Genomic DNA, 19536 nt, shown 5'->3' with positions numbered 1-19536 from the left:
ACGGGAAAACGTGCCGGCCGCTTTGCTTTAACTTGAACTTCCTCTACCCTGTAGCCTGTGACGACGAATGTGGAGGCGTGCTGCTGAATGACATGGACCATGTGGGTGATGCCATCGTCTCTGTGAACCTCTCCGGCATCATCCCTGTCCCGTATAGGATTTTGTCAAACCTGGAAAATACAACGAAATATTTCCGGGTAGGTACTAGGAATAGAGAGATGGATAAAAACATGTGTCATGGGGAGGTGAAGACTTGGCCTGACAGTAGGGGTCATTTTCTCTGTCCATGCGCCGCGTAGGTGCAGGAGCCTCAGTCCCAGTGTCCAGCGCTGGTAGGCACCAGGCCTTCTTCCCCTGAACCTGACCGGGGACTGCATCATCCACATGATAACTCGTTTCACTGTGGGACAGCTCTAATTGGTCAAGAATTGATCCATAGATGCCTCCTTGTAGATTCTTCCTCTGTGTTCCTCTTTCTCCTGCCTTTTGGAATAAGACAAAGTCCACTCACCCCTGTTTATAACACGTCTTTGGATAGTTGAAAATAGCTGACCTAATACAAACACAGAAAAGGAATCAGGATGGCATCTTCTTTAATGTGCTGAATGAAGATGAACTATTTTCTGACAGTGTATTATTCTTAACTGGAGTTGCAGGGCACAAAAGTTCCTCCTCCCTGGACGACTATATGAAAATCTCTGAGGGTAAATCATAGTTTTATGTTTAGTTAAAATCTGTGTTTTGATCTGGGTCCAAAAGAAGGTGGGAAGGTAAGAAATTGACTTACTAGACAGTGTTTTTTCATTCTAATTGGGAAAACATGTGATTCTTAATTTGGCTTAAAGCCTATGCATTAGAATTTGAGATATTTAATTTGCTGTGCTATGCAGTAATGCGTGTGTGTGCGCGTGCGTGCACAGTGGACTCCAGCTGCGTCTGTGATCCACTCTTGTTAATCCCGGTCTTTTCTCTTTAGATATGATGGAGTTAAGAAAGGTTAGGAAACTCTTAAGAGATGTTTCTGTTGTTCCTCAAATAGAACGAAATGTTTTGAAAGATAAGAAAAAAAGGAAGGAAAGAAATGTTTAAGTTTCTTTTCCACTCACTATAGACACAGTCAGTAAGTACTACTTTGTCAGTTTGGGCTCCAGCAGTACAACTATATTTCTTTTTACCACGTGAGATAAACACTTGATTTCAACGTTAACTCTTTTTGAGTGATCTTCCCTCATTTAAACCACCTTGTTAATTCCCTTAAATGACTTTTTATGTTAATGTAAAGTTCTCAGGAGTTTAAAGTTGTGAACCCTTCACTTTTTCTTGTTTTCACTGTTGACCTACACTGCGACTTGCGCAAGTTGATAACTGTCTTGACCGTAAACAATAATCTAGCCCCTTCAAGTGTTGTTATAAGGTTTGAATAGTCATACAAGTAAAGAAATTAGAAGAGTGTTGGCATAAATTAAGCACCTAGTTGTTAGTAATTATAAAGGCTTTTCTTTACTTAATACTTTTGTATTTTAGCTTAGTAAGCGTTTTTTGAGGTGTTAGCAGTTATAGTTAAAATTTATGTGACTCTGCTGTTAAGTTCGGCCCAACTCACCCAGGAATTGCAGCAGTTCAGTTCTGCATAACCCACCAGACTTTAAATTCATACCTACATAGGAAGTTCAGTGCAAAAGATGGCAGTATGGAACCATGTTGCTGAAGTCAAAACTTCAGTGAATGTGATTCATTTTATTTTTTAATGCAATTTCAAGGAAAGGAGAATTTCTTTCTATGAACAAAAAAGGTAATAACAGGTGATTGTTAGTTAAGAACCAGAAGATTTATTTTGAAGCGTTATAATTTGTTTTCTTCATTGTTTTAGGACTCTTTATTAAACGAAAATATACAGAAAGAACTGGCAAAAATTCAGCTTGAAGGTGTCTCAGAACAAACAGAGGACCTGCAAAGGAAGGTAAGTTCTTCACGTAAAGGGCCCGCTCCCCCACCCACTCCAGCCCTTGTGATCCCTTGCCGGTGGCTGCCTGGAAGGTTCTGATCAGATCAGGGCAGCCTCTTCCTCCCAGGAGCTGTGCTCCAGGTACTTTGTGTTCAAATTGGTTCTGATGCTGCCAGCTTCTGTGCTTTAGTGGGAAGAGGCTCCTGATTTAATTTCTGCTGTCCTGTCCACTGAGGGAGGAGTTGGGCTGCCACTTTACCATCACCTCTCATTTCCTCCTGTGAACCAGGGGTGGGCGGCATGAAAAGATGGGGCTTCTTCCCTGTCCTGGATTCACTGCACATGGTGAGAACGGAGGTCCCCACCCCTGCCCCCAACACCAGCGCAGCTTCTCGTGTGGTGTCGGCAACACTCAGGCTTCAGCCCTGTGCTTCTGATTTGTGGACTTTGATGTCAGCAGGGGGTTATTTATTCTGTTTAGCCCATGCCAGATGAATGGTTTCTAGTGACCAAAAAAGAATCTGCTCATTTGCAGATGGTGAGGGAGGCCTATTGCTAAATTTATAATTTTCACCCATGGATTTTGTGTGTGTGTGTGTGCGCGCCACACACACACACACACACACACATAGATATGCATGTATGCACATTGATATGTGTATGATAGTGTATCTGTGTATATGTGTATCTTGTCTCTGTCTCTCAACATCCACACACGTATACAATCATGCACCCTAAAATGTATTAGCCTGGAATTAATGATGATTTGGGAAGAGTTTAAGGGTTTATATGTGGGCTTTAAAGTACCTCTGCAAGCAAACATTTGGTAGGAAGTGATAAGCTGATGAAAATAAATTCTTGTATCCATTAAAGAAGATTCTCTTTGGATTTTGACTAGGAAACACTTTTAGAACCATTCTGAGTGACTTTACATTCCTGGAAATTACGTTTGTAATTTATGAAACCTTTCTTTTCACAAATTAGAGCATTCCTAATAAAAATAACAGCTGAGAGCAGCTCTCAGCCCCTGGACTGCCGGCCTAACAGACATCATCCCATATAATCATCATGAAGTCCTGTGAGGCAGTGTCGTTATTACTGCAGGTTACTGATGAAACTGGGAGGTGTTGAGTACCGGGTCTCCAGCCTGGCAGAAGCAGGCCCGTTTGCCTAACTCTATGTCTTAACTCCTTGACTAAGTTCTCTCAGTCAGTAGAAATTAATAAGATTTTACTTTCTAGGTTCTGCATATTTGGGTCCTAAAGTGAACATGAGGTCTTCACAGTGGAGACATTGGGGGAGTCTGTGGCTTCATGGCCAATTAGGTTGCCTTTAAAAAAATAGACCACCTTTTCTCACACAGAGTGAGCAGTAAATCATTTCATGAACGGCCTAGTCCACTTCCAACCCAACTGTTGACCTTAGCATAGGTGATGGTGTACATCTTCACTCTGTGTTCTGGAATATGTTTGTTGCTTAAAAGAGACAACATCTGGAGTGCCGAAGTTCGCGTTGTATTCAAAGTCAAACTAAACTGAGGCCTTTATTTTCCATCAGCTGGACAGAGTGTTAACACGGAGCCAGCACGTGACCAGGGCCACCAAAAGGATCCTCGACAAGAGTCGTGACCTCCTGACGTTTACGGAGAAGCTGCAGGCAGACATCCAAGGTAGTGTCCTCGGAGCCTTGTCTGGCGGGTCTGGCTTCCTCGGTAGGAAAAGCTTATTCGCTTCACTCAGCACATGAGTAACCATGTCCTAGACTCCTAGACTGGACACCTGGAGCCTTCCCTGTGTCCACGTCGTTGTCTTTCATTGAGAGTTTTATCCTTTAAAAAATGGATGTTTCCTTTTTTCTTTTCCACATCATGCCGTACACTTCAGTCCTTAGTATCAAATAGATATGGTGCCTCCCCATCCATTATGAATTTGTCAAATGAACACTTATTAAACGGAGCACATTTGCCGAGTGGTGAGCCGAGGTCCAACAACAGACCACGAGAGAAGATGAGATAGAGCAGTTGATTCCTTGGGGGGGGTCCAGCCTGAGGAAGTAGCCAGCCCATCTCAAGGGGCCACACGATGTGGTCAAGGCAGGGTGCAGGCAGAGAGAGGGAGACGGGACCTGGAGCGCAGGCCTTTATTAGGGTCTGTGCGTGGAGTGCTTTGGGGTTCCTGGGCTAAGGCCAGACTGGCCAATCCAAAGCAGAAGAGCAGAGTTTTGGTAAGTCCCCGGGGACCTTATCTACGGGGCATGTAAGGGGAAGGTGCTGGGAAACAGGAAGACTGTCCATCACTAGGGCCATTGGGGAAGTCATATCCAGAACTTACATTTGCTTTGCCTCTGCGGCTGCGTCTAGGGCATATGCTTGCATGAGGGGCCAGTGTTATTTTAAGGTCCCTGCAGGCCACTTAGCTGAATGAAATGAACACAGAGGCAGCAATACCACAGAGTAGCTTAGCTAAACTCTCAGCACCATCTCTCTGCCCAGAATAGGAGTTGATGGGATTTGGAGCTTCAGTGTGGTCCCAAAGTATGTCCTAATATCAGAGTAATTTACGCCCTACTCAACTGGGATGTCCCATCTGATCTGGCTTTTAGAATGCTACTGTCAGTTTTTTGGCTACCAGAAATTCTGGCTTTTCTTTTTGGATTATGGTGTAAGGGCATAAAAAGTATAGACTCCAATACGAATCAGACTTCATAGGGCAAAAGGTAAGGATATTATTAGAACAAATGACATGTTTTTTAAAAAAGACTAGTATCAGGCTTCCCTGGTGGTGCAGTGGTTGAGCGTCCGCCTGCCGATGCAGGGTGCACGGGTTCGTGCCCTGGTCCGGGAAGATACCGCATGCTGCGGAGTGGCTGGGCCTGAGAGCCGTGGCCGCTGGGCCTGCGCGTCCGGAGCCTGTGCTCTGCAACGGGAGAGGCCGCGGCAGTGAGAGGCCTGTGTTCCGCAAAAAGAAAAAAAGAGTAGTATCAAGTACTGGTGGTTTGTTCCTGCAGTAAATATTACTGAGTGCTTCTACATGCAGATGTTCGTGCCAGGGGCAGGGAATGCTGCCGTGAGCATGGTAGGCACAGCCCCTGCCCTTACAGTTTATGGGTACTGGGGAAGCAAACATGAAATAAACCAGTAATCCCAAGTCCATGAGTGTTTTGACAGAGGATGTCCAGAGTGCATTGGGATATATGGGCTGACCTGGCCTGGCTAGAGGTTCAATCCAGTTTAGGTGAGCAGAGCAGGCCTTACTGGAGAAGGTTCTAAGTTTTTCCATTTTAGTACTGTCCATTTTTGAGAAACTTATTCAATGATTGATATATTTTCTCCATAGAAATCATCGAAAGGGCAGCAACTCTCAATCAGACCTTGGATGAAGATGTCCAGTTACCCAGTTCTACTCTTCAGAATATGCAAAAGAACATCACTTCATTGCTGGAAATCATTCAGAAAAGGAATTTCCTGCAGTTGCACCAAAATGCCACTCTTGGACTCAGGTAAGTGCCTGAATACCATTCATGACACAACCAATTAGAGGTAGGAACTTGAAAGCTGAGGGGGAAGGAGGCAAGTGGAGGAGAAGGAAAGAAAGCTCTCAATGGGGCAGAAGGTCATGAGAAGAGCTGGGTGCTGGCCCCTCCAGAAGAGAAAAGTGTGATCAGTAGAATTTCTGTCTTTGCTATTACGTCATAGGTTCGGTTTTTCTCTGTGACCCTAAAACAGCATTTCTACTTTGTGTGAACAAAAAAAACCCTCAGGATACTGTCTTCCTTGAAGATTAAGTGTAATGCTGTAACCTCTCATGGAAGCAGACCCAGGCAGTGGCTACCACTGAGGCTGTGAACTCTAGGACAGACTGCCATCATGCCAGATTAATTTAGCTCCGGCATGCACACTGTCATCAAAACCGTGATGTGAAGTGACCACAAAGAGCTGTTAGACATGGTCACTGGGAGCTTGCAATTTGCTTTCGGCTTTTTTCTTAGTATTTTCACACAGTAATTACTTGATGTAATAGCAAAGCTGTCTCTCTGCCAGGTTGTGATAAATGTCTTAAGTACTGGTTTAGTCACATAATACTCCATCAAAACTCCAGTCTCTATAGTGAGATGTTAATATATTTTACTATTTTAAATAATGTTGTAATGAACAACTTAGATAAGAATCTTTTTCTGTATTTCACATTATTATCTTATCAGGGTACGTGTTAAGGAGTGAAATCATTTAGCCAAAGAGTTTGCATTTTGAGGATTCCCGACTTGCATTGCCAAATTATTTTCTAAAACGTTTTTAAAAACAACATCCACTTCTACCGGCACATACGGGAGAGCTGAGCTTACATCTTTTTTCATCATTGAATGGGATTTTTGACGTTGTTAATTTGTTCTGTGAGAAACAAAAGGAGGAACTTATGTTGCATGGGATTTGGAGAGGGGACTCATAATCTAATTACTAGAACATTTGTTAGGGCCCAAGAAGGGCCCTGAGAGGACTATGGACTGGTCGAGGGGGGCTCAGAAGTGGGCGAGGACCCAGGGGATGGGGAAGGGGCCGCCATCTACAGAGCACCTCTTCTGTGCTGGGTGGTGTGGACTGCACCCCTCATGGACTGCAGGGGCTCATCCCCGCCACCTTGTTAGGTGGGAAATATCCAGCTGGAGAAACTGAGGCCCAGAGAATATTAGTAGCTTGCCCCACCTGCAGGACAATATGAAATCTGGCTACACACCTAAATCTGTCTGACATTAAACCCCATTATTTTCCAGCCCTAAACAACAGGAAGTACACTTTAGACCCAGTCCATAGAAGATGGGTGGGTGGAATTTCCATGGTCAGCTCAGAGACCATGGCTGTGTATCTACACTAGATTGTAATCACCTCTCCCTGACCCAGCCCCTCCCCTGCATCCTCCCTTCACTGGATGCATGGTGCGGGGACCCCCACAGGGAAAGGCTCATACCTCCATGCAGGTGGTCCCAGGACCCGCCTGCAGTTGAGGCAGCCACCCCAGGGCACCCTGCTCTCTCCTCACCTTCCTCAGCTCCCCGCTGCCTCCTGGACCACATGTAAACATCACGTATTCATTCCAGCCTCCCTCTTCACTCACCATCTCCCCCCATCCACCCGGCTCCAGCTCATCCTAGGCTCAAGGTCCTCCCAGCGCCACACGTGGTCGGTCATCTCATTCATTCTCTCCCTCGGCTGCATGTCTCTCCCTCGGACGGGGAATCCCTGCAGATCCCAGGAGTCATTTTGCAGGGGTCCTCCCCCCACCAGTACCTTCCACGGTCATGTCATTCGGTCAGTAAAGTGGATTGAGCCCACAGGTGTCCCGCATTGTGCTAGGACTTGGGGACACAAAAGAGAACAATAAAGCCTTTTGCCCACTAGGAGCTCACAGTCCAACTGGGAAAAGTTGACTTACTGAGTAGCAGTTGAGAGGAAGGGGAGAAGGCAGGGGGCCCTCTCCCCACCTGTGCCCCCTGACCCTCGTCCCCGCTAGGCCCTCCTCCTGTCACCCTTTCTCTGTCATTGTAGCTCTTCTATTTCTATTTGGAATTAAGGTATTCATAAGATTCTTGAACTCCCTCTTTAATTTGTAAGTTAAATTATTACTACTGAGACCTTTTATTTTAAAAAGATTTTTAAATGCATTCTTAGGCCTCCACTTTCTTCCATAGATAATCCCTGTACTTAAGTCATTTCAAATTTCATGGATTATTTTAGGACTTATTTCTCAGCCTTTTTATTATAATTCTTAGAAGAGTGATAATTTATGCTGAAGTACAGCAATCCTGTAAGTGAGAGTACTTAGCACACAACCTAGCTGCTTATCGTGCATGTGTCAGGGTCCCCAAGGCCACCTCCACATTCAGAGTTTCACCAGGACTCCCATGACTCAGGGCTGAGATTTCCTAGAGCAGCGTATTAAGGATGCACCGCTGGATCATGAGGAAGATGCAGGGGAGCTGGGAGGAGCCCATGCAGGCTCCCTACACTCTCTCCATCCCAGGAGGGACCACGGAGCACACTCTCCCCCCAGCAATGAAAATGCAGCAGCTTGTGTGTGATGCCCAGGGAAGCCCATAGAGTTCAGCATCTGAGGTTTTCAGTGGGGGCTGCGCCCATAGGCTCCCTCTGCCCAGCACATACCCACATTCCAGACTCCCAGGAGGGAAGCAGGTGTTCAGCCTAAACCACATTGCTTGCACAAACAGTCGAGGCAGTGAGCCACCCTTACAGGGGACAGCGGGAGCACTTGCAGACGCCAGCCGAGGGCCAGCCTGGCAAGCAGGCCTTTCTAAGGGTAGCCAACTCCGGCCTGCTATCTTTACCTTTACCACACCCTGTAAATTATCCTTTGTAGCTGTGTTTCCCAACTGTTTTCCACGCAGGTGTCCCCGGACCTATCAAAAGATATTTCAGTAAAGAAATGTGTCCTGTGCCCAGGTAATTTGGTAAATGCAGTGTCTTAAGGAGAGACAAGGTCTTTACTACAAGTCTTCAGGCTGATGTTTCAGGATCTGCAAAAGGAGCCTGGAGAACACAGCTAGATGTACTGCAGCACGCAGCCCTTTCTCATGGAACTTGCTTACCTGTTCACGGCACTAGTGTTGTGGAGAAACGCAGTTTGAAAAACACTGTTTTACTGTGTTAACTAAATAAATTTTACAAGAAGAAGCTAAGAGTGCTGAGGGGTTTTGTGTTTTTTCTTTTTAGTCTTTCAAGTCACTGCTGACTATATCATTTCATCTGATCACAGCTTAGGTGGTAAATTCATTTCATAGATGAAAATATGACCTCTATATTTAAATTTCTTTGAGAGATACCTTCTTTAACAATGTGAATTGACAGATTCATGGCCACATGTTAGGAATATATTGGATTTGTTTGTGTGTTTCCCATGTGCTCTTTTTGGTTCTTGTTGCCTGCATGCATCATAATGCAACACCTTGCTATCATTTTTATAATCATTAAAAATCATAAGAATGTTCAAATGATTCCTGATAATGCTCAATGATATCAGAGTTCAAATATGTATCTTTGGAAAATGTTTTTTTGTGGTGTTCAGCCCAGCGACCTGAGGATATGTGTAAGCTAAGGGTGATCTACAAGGCGTTTTCCATGAAATTTTTCAAAGTTCTTCTGACAAATTGAAGCAAGAAGTTCATGGGATATATTCAACCACTGCAAAGTTCTGTAGTATGAAAACCGTATCATTCTGTAGAGCTTTAAGTTTAAATTTGATTGAAATAGCAATTTACCAAAGAATAGGGGAAAATGTCTTTCGATTTCCTAAAGCTTGCTTTTATCAATGGTACAAATTATATCTTTATGGCAATTTGGATTTGAAAGTTTTTATAAAATCTGTTTTTTAACTAGCTGCAGAAAAACCTTTATATTGTATAAATATACTGGTAACTTGAGAGCAAATCACTGAAGAGTCTCCTTTTTTCGATTTCTGGCCATATTATAATGAAACATTTCAGTTGCCGTCATTCACAGACTATGGTCCCAATTTTCTGAATCAAGATTCACTGAGATGGTTTCTTTTAATTCCATTACTAAAATATGTTAGTAAGTTTGTGAATAAGGAGAGTTTATTAAGGATAAAATGTAAATCTGCCATACTAATAGCTGTCTTAGAGAAATTGTTTCCCTTTTTAAGAGATTACGAGGTACCACTTAGGACGTCACAGAGAAACTCAGAACGATTATGTAAAAGTCTCTTCCACTATCGGGGTCGGGGGGAGTGGTGGTGGGATGAATTGGGAGATTGGGATCGACAGATATACACTAATATGTATAAAATGGATAACTAATAAGAACCTCCTGTATAAAACAAAAAGTTTCTTCCACTATCATTTCAATGATACGAGCTTTCTTGTTTATTTCTTACCATGTGAACCGTCTATTATTTTCCCAGGGCTGCTGAAGATTTATTGTCACAAATTCAGAAAAATTACCGGAAACCACAGGAAGAGTTGGAGGTATTAAAAGAAGCAGCAAGCAACCTCCTTTCAAGACACAACAGTAAAGTGCAGGCCACAGAAGAGCTCCTGAGGGAAGCAGAGAGGAAGACCCAGGAAAGCAGTCGCCTCCTGTTCATTGTCAGGGCCAACCTGCGAGAGTTCAACGTGAGTCTTACCAGCTCTCTCCCCATTAGAGCTGGTACCAAATTCTCCCATGTAAATGATACCAGTCTTAGCTTCTTAAAAACTGAGTCCCGGGGCTTCCCTGGTGGCGCAGTGGTTGAGAGTCCGCCTGCCGATGCAGGGGACGCGGGTTTGTGCCCTGGTCTGAGAAGATCCCACATGCCGCAGAGCGCCTCGGCCCGTGAGCCATGGCCGCTGAGCCTGCGCGTCTGGAGCCTGTGCTCCACAACGGGAGAGGCCACAACAGTGAGAGGCCCGTGTACTGCATTAAAAAAAAAAAAAAAAAAAAGAGCCCCGAAGGCTAACTTCAGCACATAGTGTCAGGCACCGCGGTTCAGAAGCCAACTTGCTTTTATGAAGCATCCTTAGAGGTGATTTTTGCTACAGGATAAAAAGCTGCGTGTTCAAGAAGAACAAAACTTGACGTCAGTGCTAATCGCTGAAGGAAGAGGACTGCTTGATGCTGCCACTGCACCTGCAAATGCTTCAGGAAAGGCTCTAGCAGTAAGTCCCAACTCAGCACAGCTGCAATAGCCAAAGTTTCTAAAGAATCTTCCGTCTCAGATACATTGTTAAATAGTCGCACGTGTAGTCACAATGTTAATTTCTCTATGTAGCAGTTAGAGCATCACCGGGATGAGCTGCTTCTATGGACTGCCAAAATCAGGCACCACGTAGATGATCTGGTCATGCAGATGTCCAAAAGAAGAGCATTGGACCTCGTCTACAGAGCGGAGGATCATGCCACTGAGCTCCAGAGACTGGCAGGTGCTCTGGACAGGTGAGACCACACCTTGCAGGAATTCTCAGGTTGTGATCTGTGGATCAGAGAGAAAAAGCATGGCTATTTTGATCACAGTGTTGAGTCAGATTCTTTTTTTGTCTAAAAATGAAGACTTCTCTTTCATTTCCACGGCAAGGAGGATTTTCTCCCATGTCTGGTAACGTGGTTGACCATCAGCAGGACCGTATGATGGAAAAATGCAAACCGAACCAGATAGGAGTGAAAACAAATATTATGCTCTGATATCAAGCCATCGAGGCCTTAAGTATCTACCTGGTGCTCAGGACTTTATTGTTAGCTTGCATATGGACAGAACCAGATACTGATTTATTTATACATCTTGTCTTCTTGGACCTTGTGATCCGGCGGGCTTTATGCGTGGATGCAGGTTGTGGTTGCCCGTCCCGGGCTATTAGAAGTGTTGGGAATCTATTTTTCCAACTACTGAAAGATACCATCTCCATTACTTTCTACTACCTGAAGGTCTACCATTGTACTATCATAATTTTAACATATATTTTTGGATATTTGTCAAATATATCCTCAGCTTGTTAGAAATACCTTTAAATGAGAAGCACAGCTTTAGGCCAGTGGTTCCCAAATTGTTGCAGCAATACCCTGGGGAACTTTAAAATACTGATGCCTGTGTCCACTTGCCTCTCTCCCATCCCCCGAAGACTGTGGGGTGTGAGCTGTACTTTTCCTTTTTTTTAAGATACTCAGGTGACCTAATGTGCAGCAAGTGAGGGAATCGGGGTTTTAGGCCTTATCAATGATTTACACAATATTGTTAGTTGGTACATTTATTTCTTTAGAATCTGTTATAAATTATGAGTGGAAAAAGTCTGGACACACTAGAATATGTGTGTTTCTGTGTGTTGGGTGTGTTTTGTGGAAGGAGAAAAATAAATATTTTTCCAGTTTGAGGAATGCTGCCATAGAAGATTAGCTCACACAAGGAAAGCAATTGAAAACGATGTATTGAATAACATAGACTATTGCTTAAATTATGTGCTACACTGAGCACTACCGCCTGTGTCTGCCATCGGAATCAGAAAATGGAATTACATACGCATTTCTTCTCCTTTCTTCATCTTTTCCCAAAAGAGAAAAGAATGTTCTGATTACAGGCATAGCTACAACAAAATCTTTATTACTTAGTGTGAGTAGTAAAAGCAATTTGGTGTGATACGTAAAGTTAAATAACATTATAATCTTTTATTTATAAGTCACTGAATTTTGCCAGTGAAGTAGTAACAAGTAATAACTGCTGGTGTCTGGTTTGGGAATCACCCAACTCAATAACCTCGGGAAGAAAATGAAGTAGGTTACTCAGCAGGCAAAGATGTGTCAATTGTCAGATTTCATTTTGAAGCTAGAGCGAGCTGGATGAAATTGCACCATTGCCAGCTGGCAACTTCTTGAGTGATTTGCCCACTTACAAGAGTAAAGTTCAGATGATTGAAAGATCTGATGCTCCTCAAAACCCCCAGTGAATTTCCTCAAATTGGTCTATACTATTTGAGGAATAAGATTCAGCATCCCCATATATGCTTAGGAAAGCCTTTTTTGTTTTTTTTTTTTAAATTAACACATGCCGTAGCAGGAGAGGTTACAACCAGTGCAAACATGCAGCGGCACCCCAGACACACGCAGGGGGTTTGAACAGAGATCAAAGAATGGATGGTTTAAAAGATGGGACACAGCAGTCATGTCTTCTTTGGGTGTTAATTAAACAGTAGTTCTTAGTGTTATCACTTCTTAAGATTACTTTTGGAGTTCAAGGGGAATCCACATGTTGACATGAAATCCTGTCTTCCTTGTTGATGATAATTCTCTAAGGGGGAAGAAACTGGAAGGCTTTTAAGAATAGTGGGGTAGTTCCATTTAGTTGATCATGACATCTCTAAATATGTTGATTTCACAGTGGCCTTGGAAATGTTAGTCATGTGTCCCTAAGTGCGACCAGTGCAACCCATGACCATTCCAACATCCGGAGCCTGATTGAAGAATCAGAGAAGTTGGTGAAAGATACTCTCAGGACTGAAAGAAAGGCGAGCGTGGTAAGAAATGCCCTGGGGGCTTCCGTGTGCGCCTTCCTTTTCGGGGCACTGTGGGGCAGCGATCCTGCCATGAGGTGCTTGAGCAAACTTGCAGTGGCTTAAATCTATGCTCGTCAACATTCTTTTCTGGTGGGATCTATTTAAGGCTTCTGTCATCATGTGACGTAAGTTTTCATTTCCTAAGTCATAAGTAATTCTTAGAACAAAAATGATAATGCTGCTTGATACCCACTTGAGACAGCTCTTCTTACCCGCGGTGAAGATCTGCATTGAATGGCTGTTTTTGTGTTTATAGATTTAAAAATGGCTGTGTTCCTTCTCTTCAGCCACAAACTAGAACATATATTAAACGTAAGATAGGACAGTTTAAATTGTCCCTGCCTGTTATCTCGCTGACTTCCTTGTTTGGAACTACACTGGAGGCTATTCTGATAGAATGGAGTTGCTTTCTCCACCTCCGCCCTGCCCTCCAGTTGCTATGTTTAAATTGTTCTGTTTTACAGGCCTCAGAATCTCTTGTTTCTAATGGGAGAGCGGCTCTCCAGCGCAGTGCTGAATTTCTAAAAGAAGGCAATAGCCTAAGCAGAAAGCATGGAGGTCAGTTTCCAGCTTGGACTGTGTTGATATCGGAGTGATTGTGGACACATCTCTGAACATACTTCCAGAACATTCATCTTTCCTGGAGCAATTTGAAGCTTAACATTTCTTTGTCACAATAATATCCCAGTTTCCTATCATAGACACATCATATAATTTTTATTTTAGTGATACCTCATTTAATGTGCAGTCCCCTCCAATCTTCCATAGACTCGATAAGCCTTCCGTAAGAACCAAAACCTCTACTCGCTGCTTTAGTGCCTGAGCCCTGGCTGTTCTTCATAGCGTTTGTCGGGTTATCTGTGATTTCATGTGCTTCTCTGTTCATCTCTCAGGGTTTCACAGTTTCTTGAAGAGATGTATTATGTTTGTTTGTTTGTTTTTTTTGCGGTATGTGGGCCTCTCACTGCTGTGGCCTCTCCCGCCGCGGAGCATAGGCTCCGGACGCACAGGCTCAGCGGCCATGGTTCACGGGCCCAGCCGCTCCGCGGCATGCAGGATCTTCCTGGACCGGGGCACGAACCCGTGTCCCCTGCATCGGCAGGTGGACTCTCAACCACTGCGCCACCAGGGAAGCCCAAGATGTATTATGTTTGATTTCTCTTGTGTCTTCTTCCTAGGGCTAATGTAATGTTAGACTCGTGATAGGTTCTTATTAAATAATTACTGAATTAAATAGATAAATTGATTTATCTATTTAAAAAAATACCTATGCAGTTTCATTTTTCCCAAGAGTTTCAGTAAGCAGTTTTGTAAGAGTTTTGGCATATGTAAGAGTTGTCCAATAAGCATAACACAGAATGGCAGAGGAATCTGTTGTGGAAGAGAAACATACAAGTTTTATAACATATAGTGTACCTATCACCTTAATATACTCTAATACAACAAAAATATTGTCTTTTCCTATGGGAGTAAATGGTGGGCCATAAACAAGGCTCATACCACTTAGACTACTTCCATGTCCAGTCCTGGACCCTTCTACAGCCAAGGGCTTGGATAGGTGCATATTTTTTGTTTCTCTGTGAGTGGCACAATTTAGAATTTATGTTCATCTCACAATATAAAAAGTCCCTAATTCTCAATCATAAAGCTTTAAACACAGACTCTAGCATCACTGCTGATGGGCGGTAGCTTTAGTTTACATAACTAAAGGTATTTTGTAGGCCACAAAATAGTGAACTTTCTGGCAATTAAAATTTTATGCAGAACCATCAGGTTCATCATGGATTTTATCAATAATTTATTTTTTAACCAGGTGTTCAGAATCCAAATGTGATTGTGTATTACGAACAGCAATTTTAAAAGTAAAAGCTTTGATCCAACAGCTTTGATCAAACATGAAGGAGGACGAGTTGAGTGCCTATTGGGTGGTCAGAAGGGAGCAGGAAAGTAGGGGAGGGACCCTGGCTGAGAAGCAGGTGGGGGACTGAGAAGAAGATTCCAGAGCAGGAGCCCATGTTTGGGGTCTTACAACCTAGGGGACAAAGGTGGCCAGGACTTGGGTGTGGATCGGAAGTTAGTAAGTCTGATTAAGACTGAGTGACTTAAACACAGTTTTTCACCCTAGAGCTCTAATTAAATTGGACATGAATTTAGGAAGACATATTAGTGCGAAGGGAAACAAAGTAGAAAAGATGATCAAGTAAGCCCCAAAACACACAATTTTTATAATGAGTGGTGTTAAGTCTTGCTGGAAAAACTTGCAATATTTGGGGTCTCTGTAGAAAGCTGCTGATTTTATAGATGGGTCAGGAATGATAAAGCTCTCATCTAGGCAACTTTTTAGGACTAGCCTAAAAGGGAACACTTTTTCCCCCTTGAATAGGTATCGCGTTGGAACTGAGTGAATTGAAAAATACTGCAAAGAGATTTCAAGAGAATGCTGATAAAATTACTAAGCAGACCAATGAATCACTCTTGATACTTAGAGCAATTCCTGAAGGTAAGTGGAAGGGGGGTTCTTGATTTAATTAATACCTTCTCATTGCAAAACCCTTACACGTGAGCGTGAGGAAGACCTGCCTCAAGTCTGATGGAGACCCCTCACCCGAAATGAGGCCAAGATTGGTAGAGGAATATGGTTTGGAAGTGAAGATCATTATGTGTTTTATAACATCAGAACACCTGCATTGAAGTAGTAGAGTTATACCTGAAAAACAAAAGCCTTAGATTCTTTATGCTACCGTATTAATTGCTTACTTTTAAAATGGGCCTGAGATGAAAGAAGGGCCATTCAAAGAAGCCAGGAAGTAAAGAAGCTGGAACGTTCCTGCTTTAGGGGGAAATGCTAGATTCATTACAAATGTGGGAAATTAGAGAATTCTTGCTTGGAAATTAAATCTTCCTTTGTGAGGTGATAAGCATTCTACAATAGATCGCTTTAATGCTGACGGTTTGGGAATGCAGCGTTCATTAAAATTTTTAACAGGATAACTTCTTAAAAGTATAACACAGGCGAGTTGTGCTGCAGTGATTTATTTATTTTACACTCCTTCAACCTTTTCTTTTTTTTTTATAAGATTATTTTAAAAGTCTTAGAAGACAGCCAAACATCTCCAAAGTTCTTCTGTCTGCTTGCGGCGCTTTGGACTGACTTAAATCAATGGAATATTTTCTGTTATGGAAATTTCTTTTTCTCTTATTTATCTGTTTTTAAGGATACGTGGTGTATGTTGATCAAGCACTCAAAAATAACTTTTTTTTGGAAGCAATTTCCAACTTGCCAAAAAGTTGCAAGAAGAGTAAAAAGAACACCTGCATACCCTTCATCCAGCTTCTTCTAGTGTTAATCTTTGCCCCGTTTGTGATTAAACACTTCAAAAATGAATACGAGTGCCTTTAAAAAAACCCATCCACCAGATTTTCTAGAATAACTGAATTCCACTTCACCTTTAGTGACCGTTTAGTTTTTCCTGCACTGTTATTTCCAGCAGCCAGTTGATGTTGTGGGCAGGTACACTTCCTCTAGCCTAGGATACTTCCATGTCAGGTACAGATTTAAATTCCCAAACCTTCTTATCTAGACGCAGAATGATTTGGAGATGGCGTTAATGACCATGAGAAGGGAGTGATAGGAAAGGGACCAAAGAAAGAAGTTTAGATTATTAACGTGTAAGACGCTGAGCACATGGCATCTCATTGTGTATTGAAATCATATATCAATACAGAGGGTTGTCATCAAAAATATTTCATTCATCCATAAAAGGAAGCAGTAGAGCATATGATATGCAGCCTTAACATTGCCATTAAAAACAGAAGCCCCCTTTTGTGTTCAACAACCAGCAAAAAATTCTGTAACATGTCTATGTAAAATTACATTTGTTGTGGTTTTTTGGTTTTCTCTGTGTATAACCACCAGAGTGCATGCTTGCGTATAAATTTATTTCAGGTGTCAGAGACAAAGGTGCCAAAATCAAAGAGCTGGCCACATCTGCAAATCAGAGCGCTATGAGCACTCTAAAGAACGTCGTGGGATTGGGCCAGAAGCTGTTGAATACGTCCACTGACCTGTCCAGGGTTAATGCCACGTTACGAGAAACAGAAGAACTCCTCCATGACTCCTCAGTGACCAGTAGGTCGTGGTCTCCCCTCCCATTAGGAAAGTCTGCGTCGAGCCGTTTGAGTTTGCCAAGGGCACAGTGGTGCCTTGTTCACAAACAGCAGTCCTAAAAAATAAAAATGCACCAACATCTGGATTTGCCCTTACAAAAAGAGAAGGGCCTTGGGTGATGCCTTGTGCTGGTGCATTTTTCATATATTTACCAAAATGCCAAGGATTTGATTATTAGGATATTCTGGTTTATCCAGTGCATTAGTAATGACCAATTCATTTCTCTCGTTGCCTCCCTCCTGCCAACTTTCTCGCCACCTCATATTTTAGCTTTGTTGGCTGGAAGAAAGGTCAAAGATGTGGAAACACAAGCGAACCTTTTATTTGATCGGCTGAAGCCTTTGAAGATGTTAGAAGAGAACCTGAGCAGAAACCTATCAGAAATCAAACTGCTGATCAGCCAGGCCCGGAAGCAAGCAGCGTCTGTGAGTGCCCAGCACCCCTGCAGCTGAGGCTCCTGGAACTGCAAGTCCCAGAGGCCTCCTGTGCAAAGGGCCTTCGGCCACACTTTCTACTAACCAGCTCTCAGTAACCCCAGATTCCTCACAGCCTTGTCTCCAAGTATATTTAAAGCCTCGTCTTATATGTATTTACCTAAGTATATTTAAGTCTATTTAATTAGTCTTATTTTCTTTGAGTCTTGCTTTTTTCGGTGTGTTTCAGAATGTTGTTAGCAAAGAGATCTCTGTGTCCTTATGGACATTTATCATCGTGGCCTAGATTTATAGATCTGCACCAATTAGCTAGATGGTGCAGAACACATTAGGCCTGAGTGTCAGCATCCCTGTAAGTCTCACTGGTTGCATATGGTGCTATTTCCATCATTTTACCAACTTTGTGTTCATAATCCAAGTAATCTTCAGAAGGTTCACACAGTGTGGGCCTCGTCTCTGTGATTCTGACAAAACAGCTTGAACTGCATGAATGCTGCACAAATCCAGGTCACTAACTGCATAAAACACACAATTTGAGAGACTGCTTCCTGGTCATCCTCGGCACATGGCATTGGCCGTGCACCAAAGGAGAGGCATTTCAGGGAAATAAGACTTGAGAGAATATCATTTGTCTTGATCCTGGGGACCTATAGACAATAGATGTGACCTCTGGTCTAAAGAGTATCTTCCTGAAGTTTCTAGCCAAGAAAAAGGAGCTCTGTATTCTTTGATCCCTGAGTGACTTCACTTTGGGAAAAGGGCTGTAGGTTTACAAGAGCTCTGGTTTCCATCTGTTTTAGTTCCAGTCACCAAATAAATGTAAACCCGATAGATGGTGCCAAGTGCTCTGGTTAATATAAACTTATAATCTTGAAGGTTAATATAAGGATTATATGCAAGTAATTACTTATCAGAGAAATATGTAAATGAAATAATTGCTCTATAAATATTTGCCTAGTGAGTAGATCAACCCTCCATTTTTTCCATATATGATCATCAAATGTCCTGTGTCAGGTATAAGATTCCAAGGTGATTTGGATAAGCTCCTTGTCTTTAAGGAATTAAATCTCACATGACAGAGTTTCCAACATAAAATTCCCTTTTAAAACCTGACTGACTTTTCCATATTAAAATATTTTACCAAATAAAGTAAATTTCAGCATCATCTGACTTTCACCTTATGAGACACGAAGCACTGTGCATTATCCAGAGAGGAAACCTACTAGCAGTGACGATCTGGAACAGAATAGCACTGTTCAACGCCAGGCGTGCTGCCGTGTGGCCCTAAATGATTTTTAGGCACTTAGGAACACTTCCGTTTTCCTTCTACAGATCAAAGTTGCTGTGTCTGCAGACAGAGACTGTATCCGGGCCTACCAGCCTCAGATTTCTTCTACCAACTATAACAGCTTAACACTAAATGTGAAGACAAGCGAACCTGACAACCTTCTCTTCTACCTGGGGAGTAGCATCAGTGTGAGTATGACCCGCAAGAGCAACGCTGAGTCTCTTAGGGACAGAGTATATTTTCTGAATCAGTTAAAAAAAAATAGGGCCTTTGTGAAATCACTAATTCTTCTATGAGAACTAACCTTTTGCTAAACTGGTAACATTAGATTAAAAATATTCAAACTACAGAACTGAATGCCCGTGAGGAGAAGAGTGGCATTTATGAAAAGTACCTCCCTCTGCCATCTTAACTGTGAGCTGTGGGACAGAGCTTTTCTTAATGTCTCCTGTGACCTCCGAAGCCACGGAGTTATGCTTTGGGTCTGTGGACATTGGCCGCTGTTACCAGGAGTGGAGGCGTGCACCACAAGGGGCATGTCAGAATCGTCAAGCTTCCCCCCAGGCTATTCCACCCAGTGAGATTCCCAGGGTTCCCAGAGGGCACGTCCCCTATGGAAGACTACTGATTCATTTGACCGTGTCATAGGGAACAGGTC

General features: G+C 42.9%; 1 protein-coding gene across 1 annotated transcript in view; it reads left to right on the top strand.

The window, feature by feature from the left end:
- The window catches only part of LAMA1 (laminin subunit alpha 1), a 148937-nt gene that overhangs the window by 94762 nt on the left and 34639 nt on the right, over window positions 1-19536 (top strand). The window contains exons 34-46 of the mRNA XM_065889473.1: window positions 55-197; window positions 1871-1960; window positions 3503-3614; window positions 5281-5443; window positions 9874-10084; window positions 10490-10606; window positions 10720-10883; window positions 12814-12949; window positions 13453-13546; window positions 15372-15488; window positions 16935-17117; window positions 17427-17581; window positions 18923-19066. Of these exons, the coding sequence (XP_065745545.1) occupies window positions 55-197; window positions 1871-1960; window positions 3503-3614; window positions 5281-5443; window positions 9874-10084; window positions 10490-10606; window positions 10720-10883; window positions 12814-12949; window positions 13453-13546; window positions 15372-15488; window positions 16935-17117; window positions 17427-17581; window positions 18923-19066 (1829 nt within the window). The remainder of the gene's footprint in view (window positions 1-54; window positions 198-1870; window positions 1961-3502; window positions 3615-5280; window positions 5444-9873; window positions 10085-10489; window positions 10607-10719; window positions 10884-12813; window positions 12950-13452; window positions 13547-15371; window positions 15489-16934; window positions 17118-17426; window positions 17582-18922; window positions 19067-19536) is intronic.

Source organism: Phocoena phocoena, chromosome 13 (genome assembly GCF_963924675.1).
Source record: "Phocoena phocoena chromosome 13, mPhoPho1.1, whole genome shotgun sequence".
NCBI classification, from domain to species: Eukaryota; Metazoa; Chordata; class Mammalia; order Artiodactyla; family Phocoenidae; genus Phocoena; species Phocoena phocoena.
This window is presented reverse-complemented; position numbering and strand designations above follow the sequence as displayed.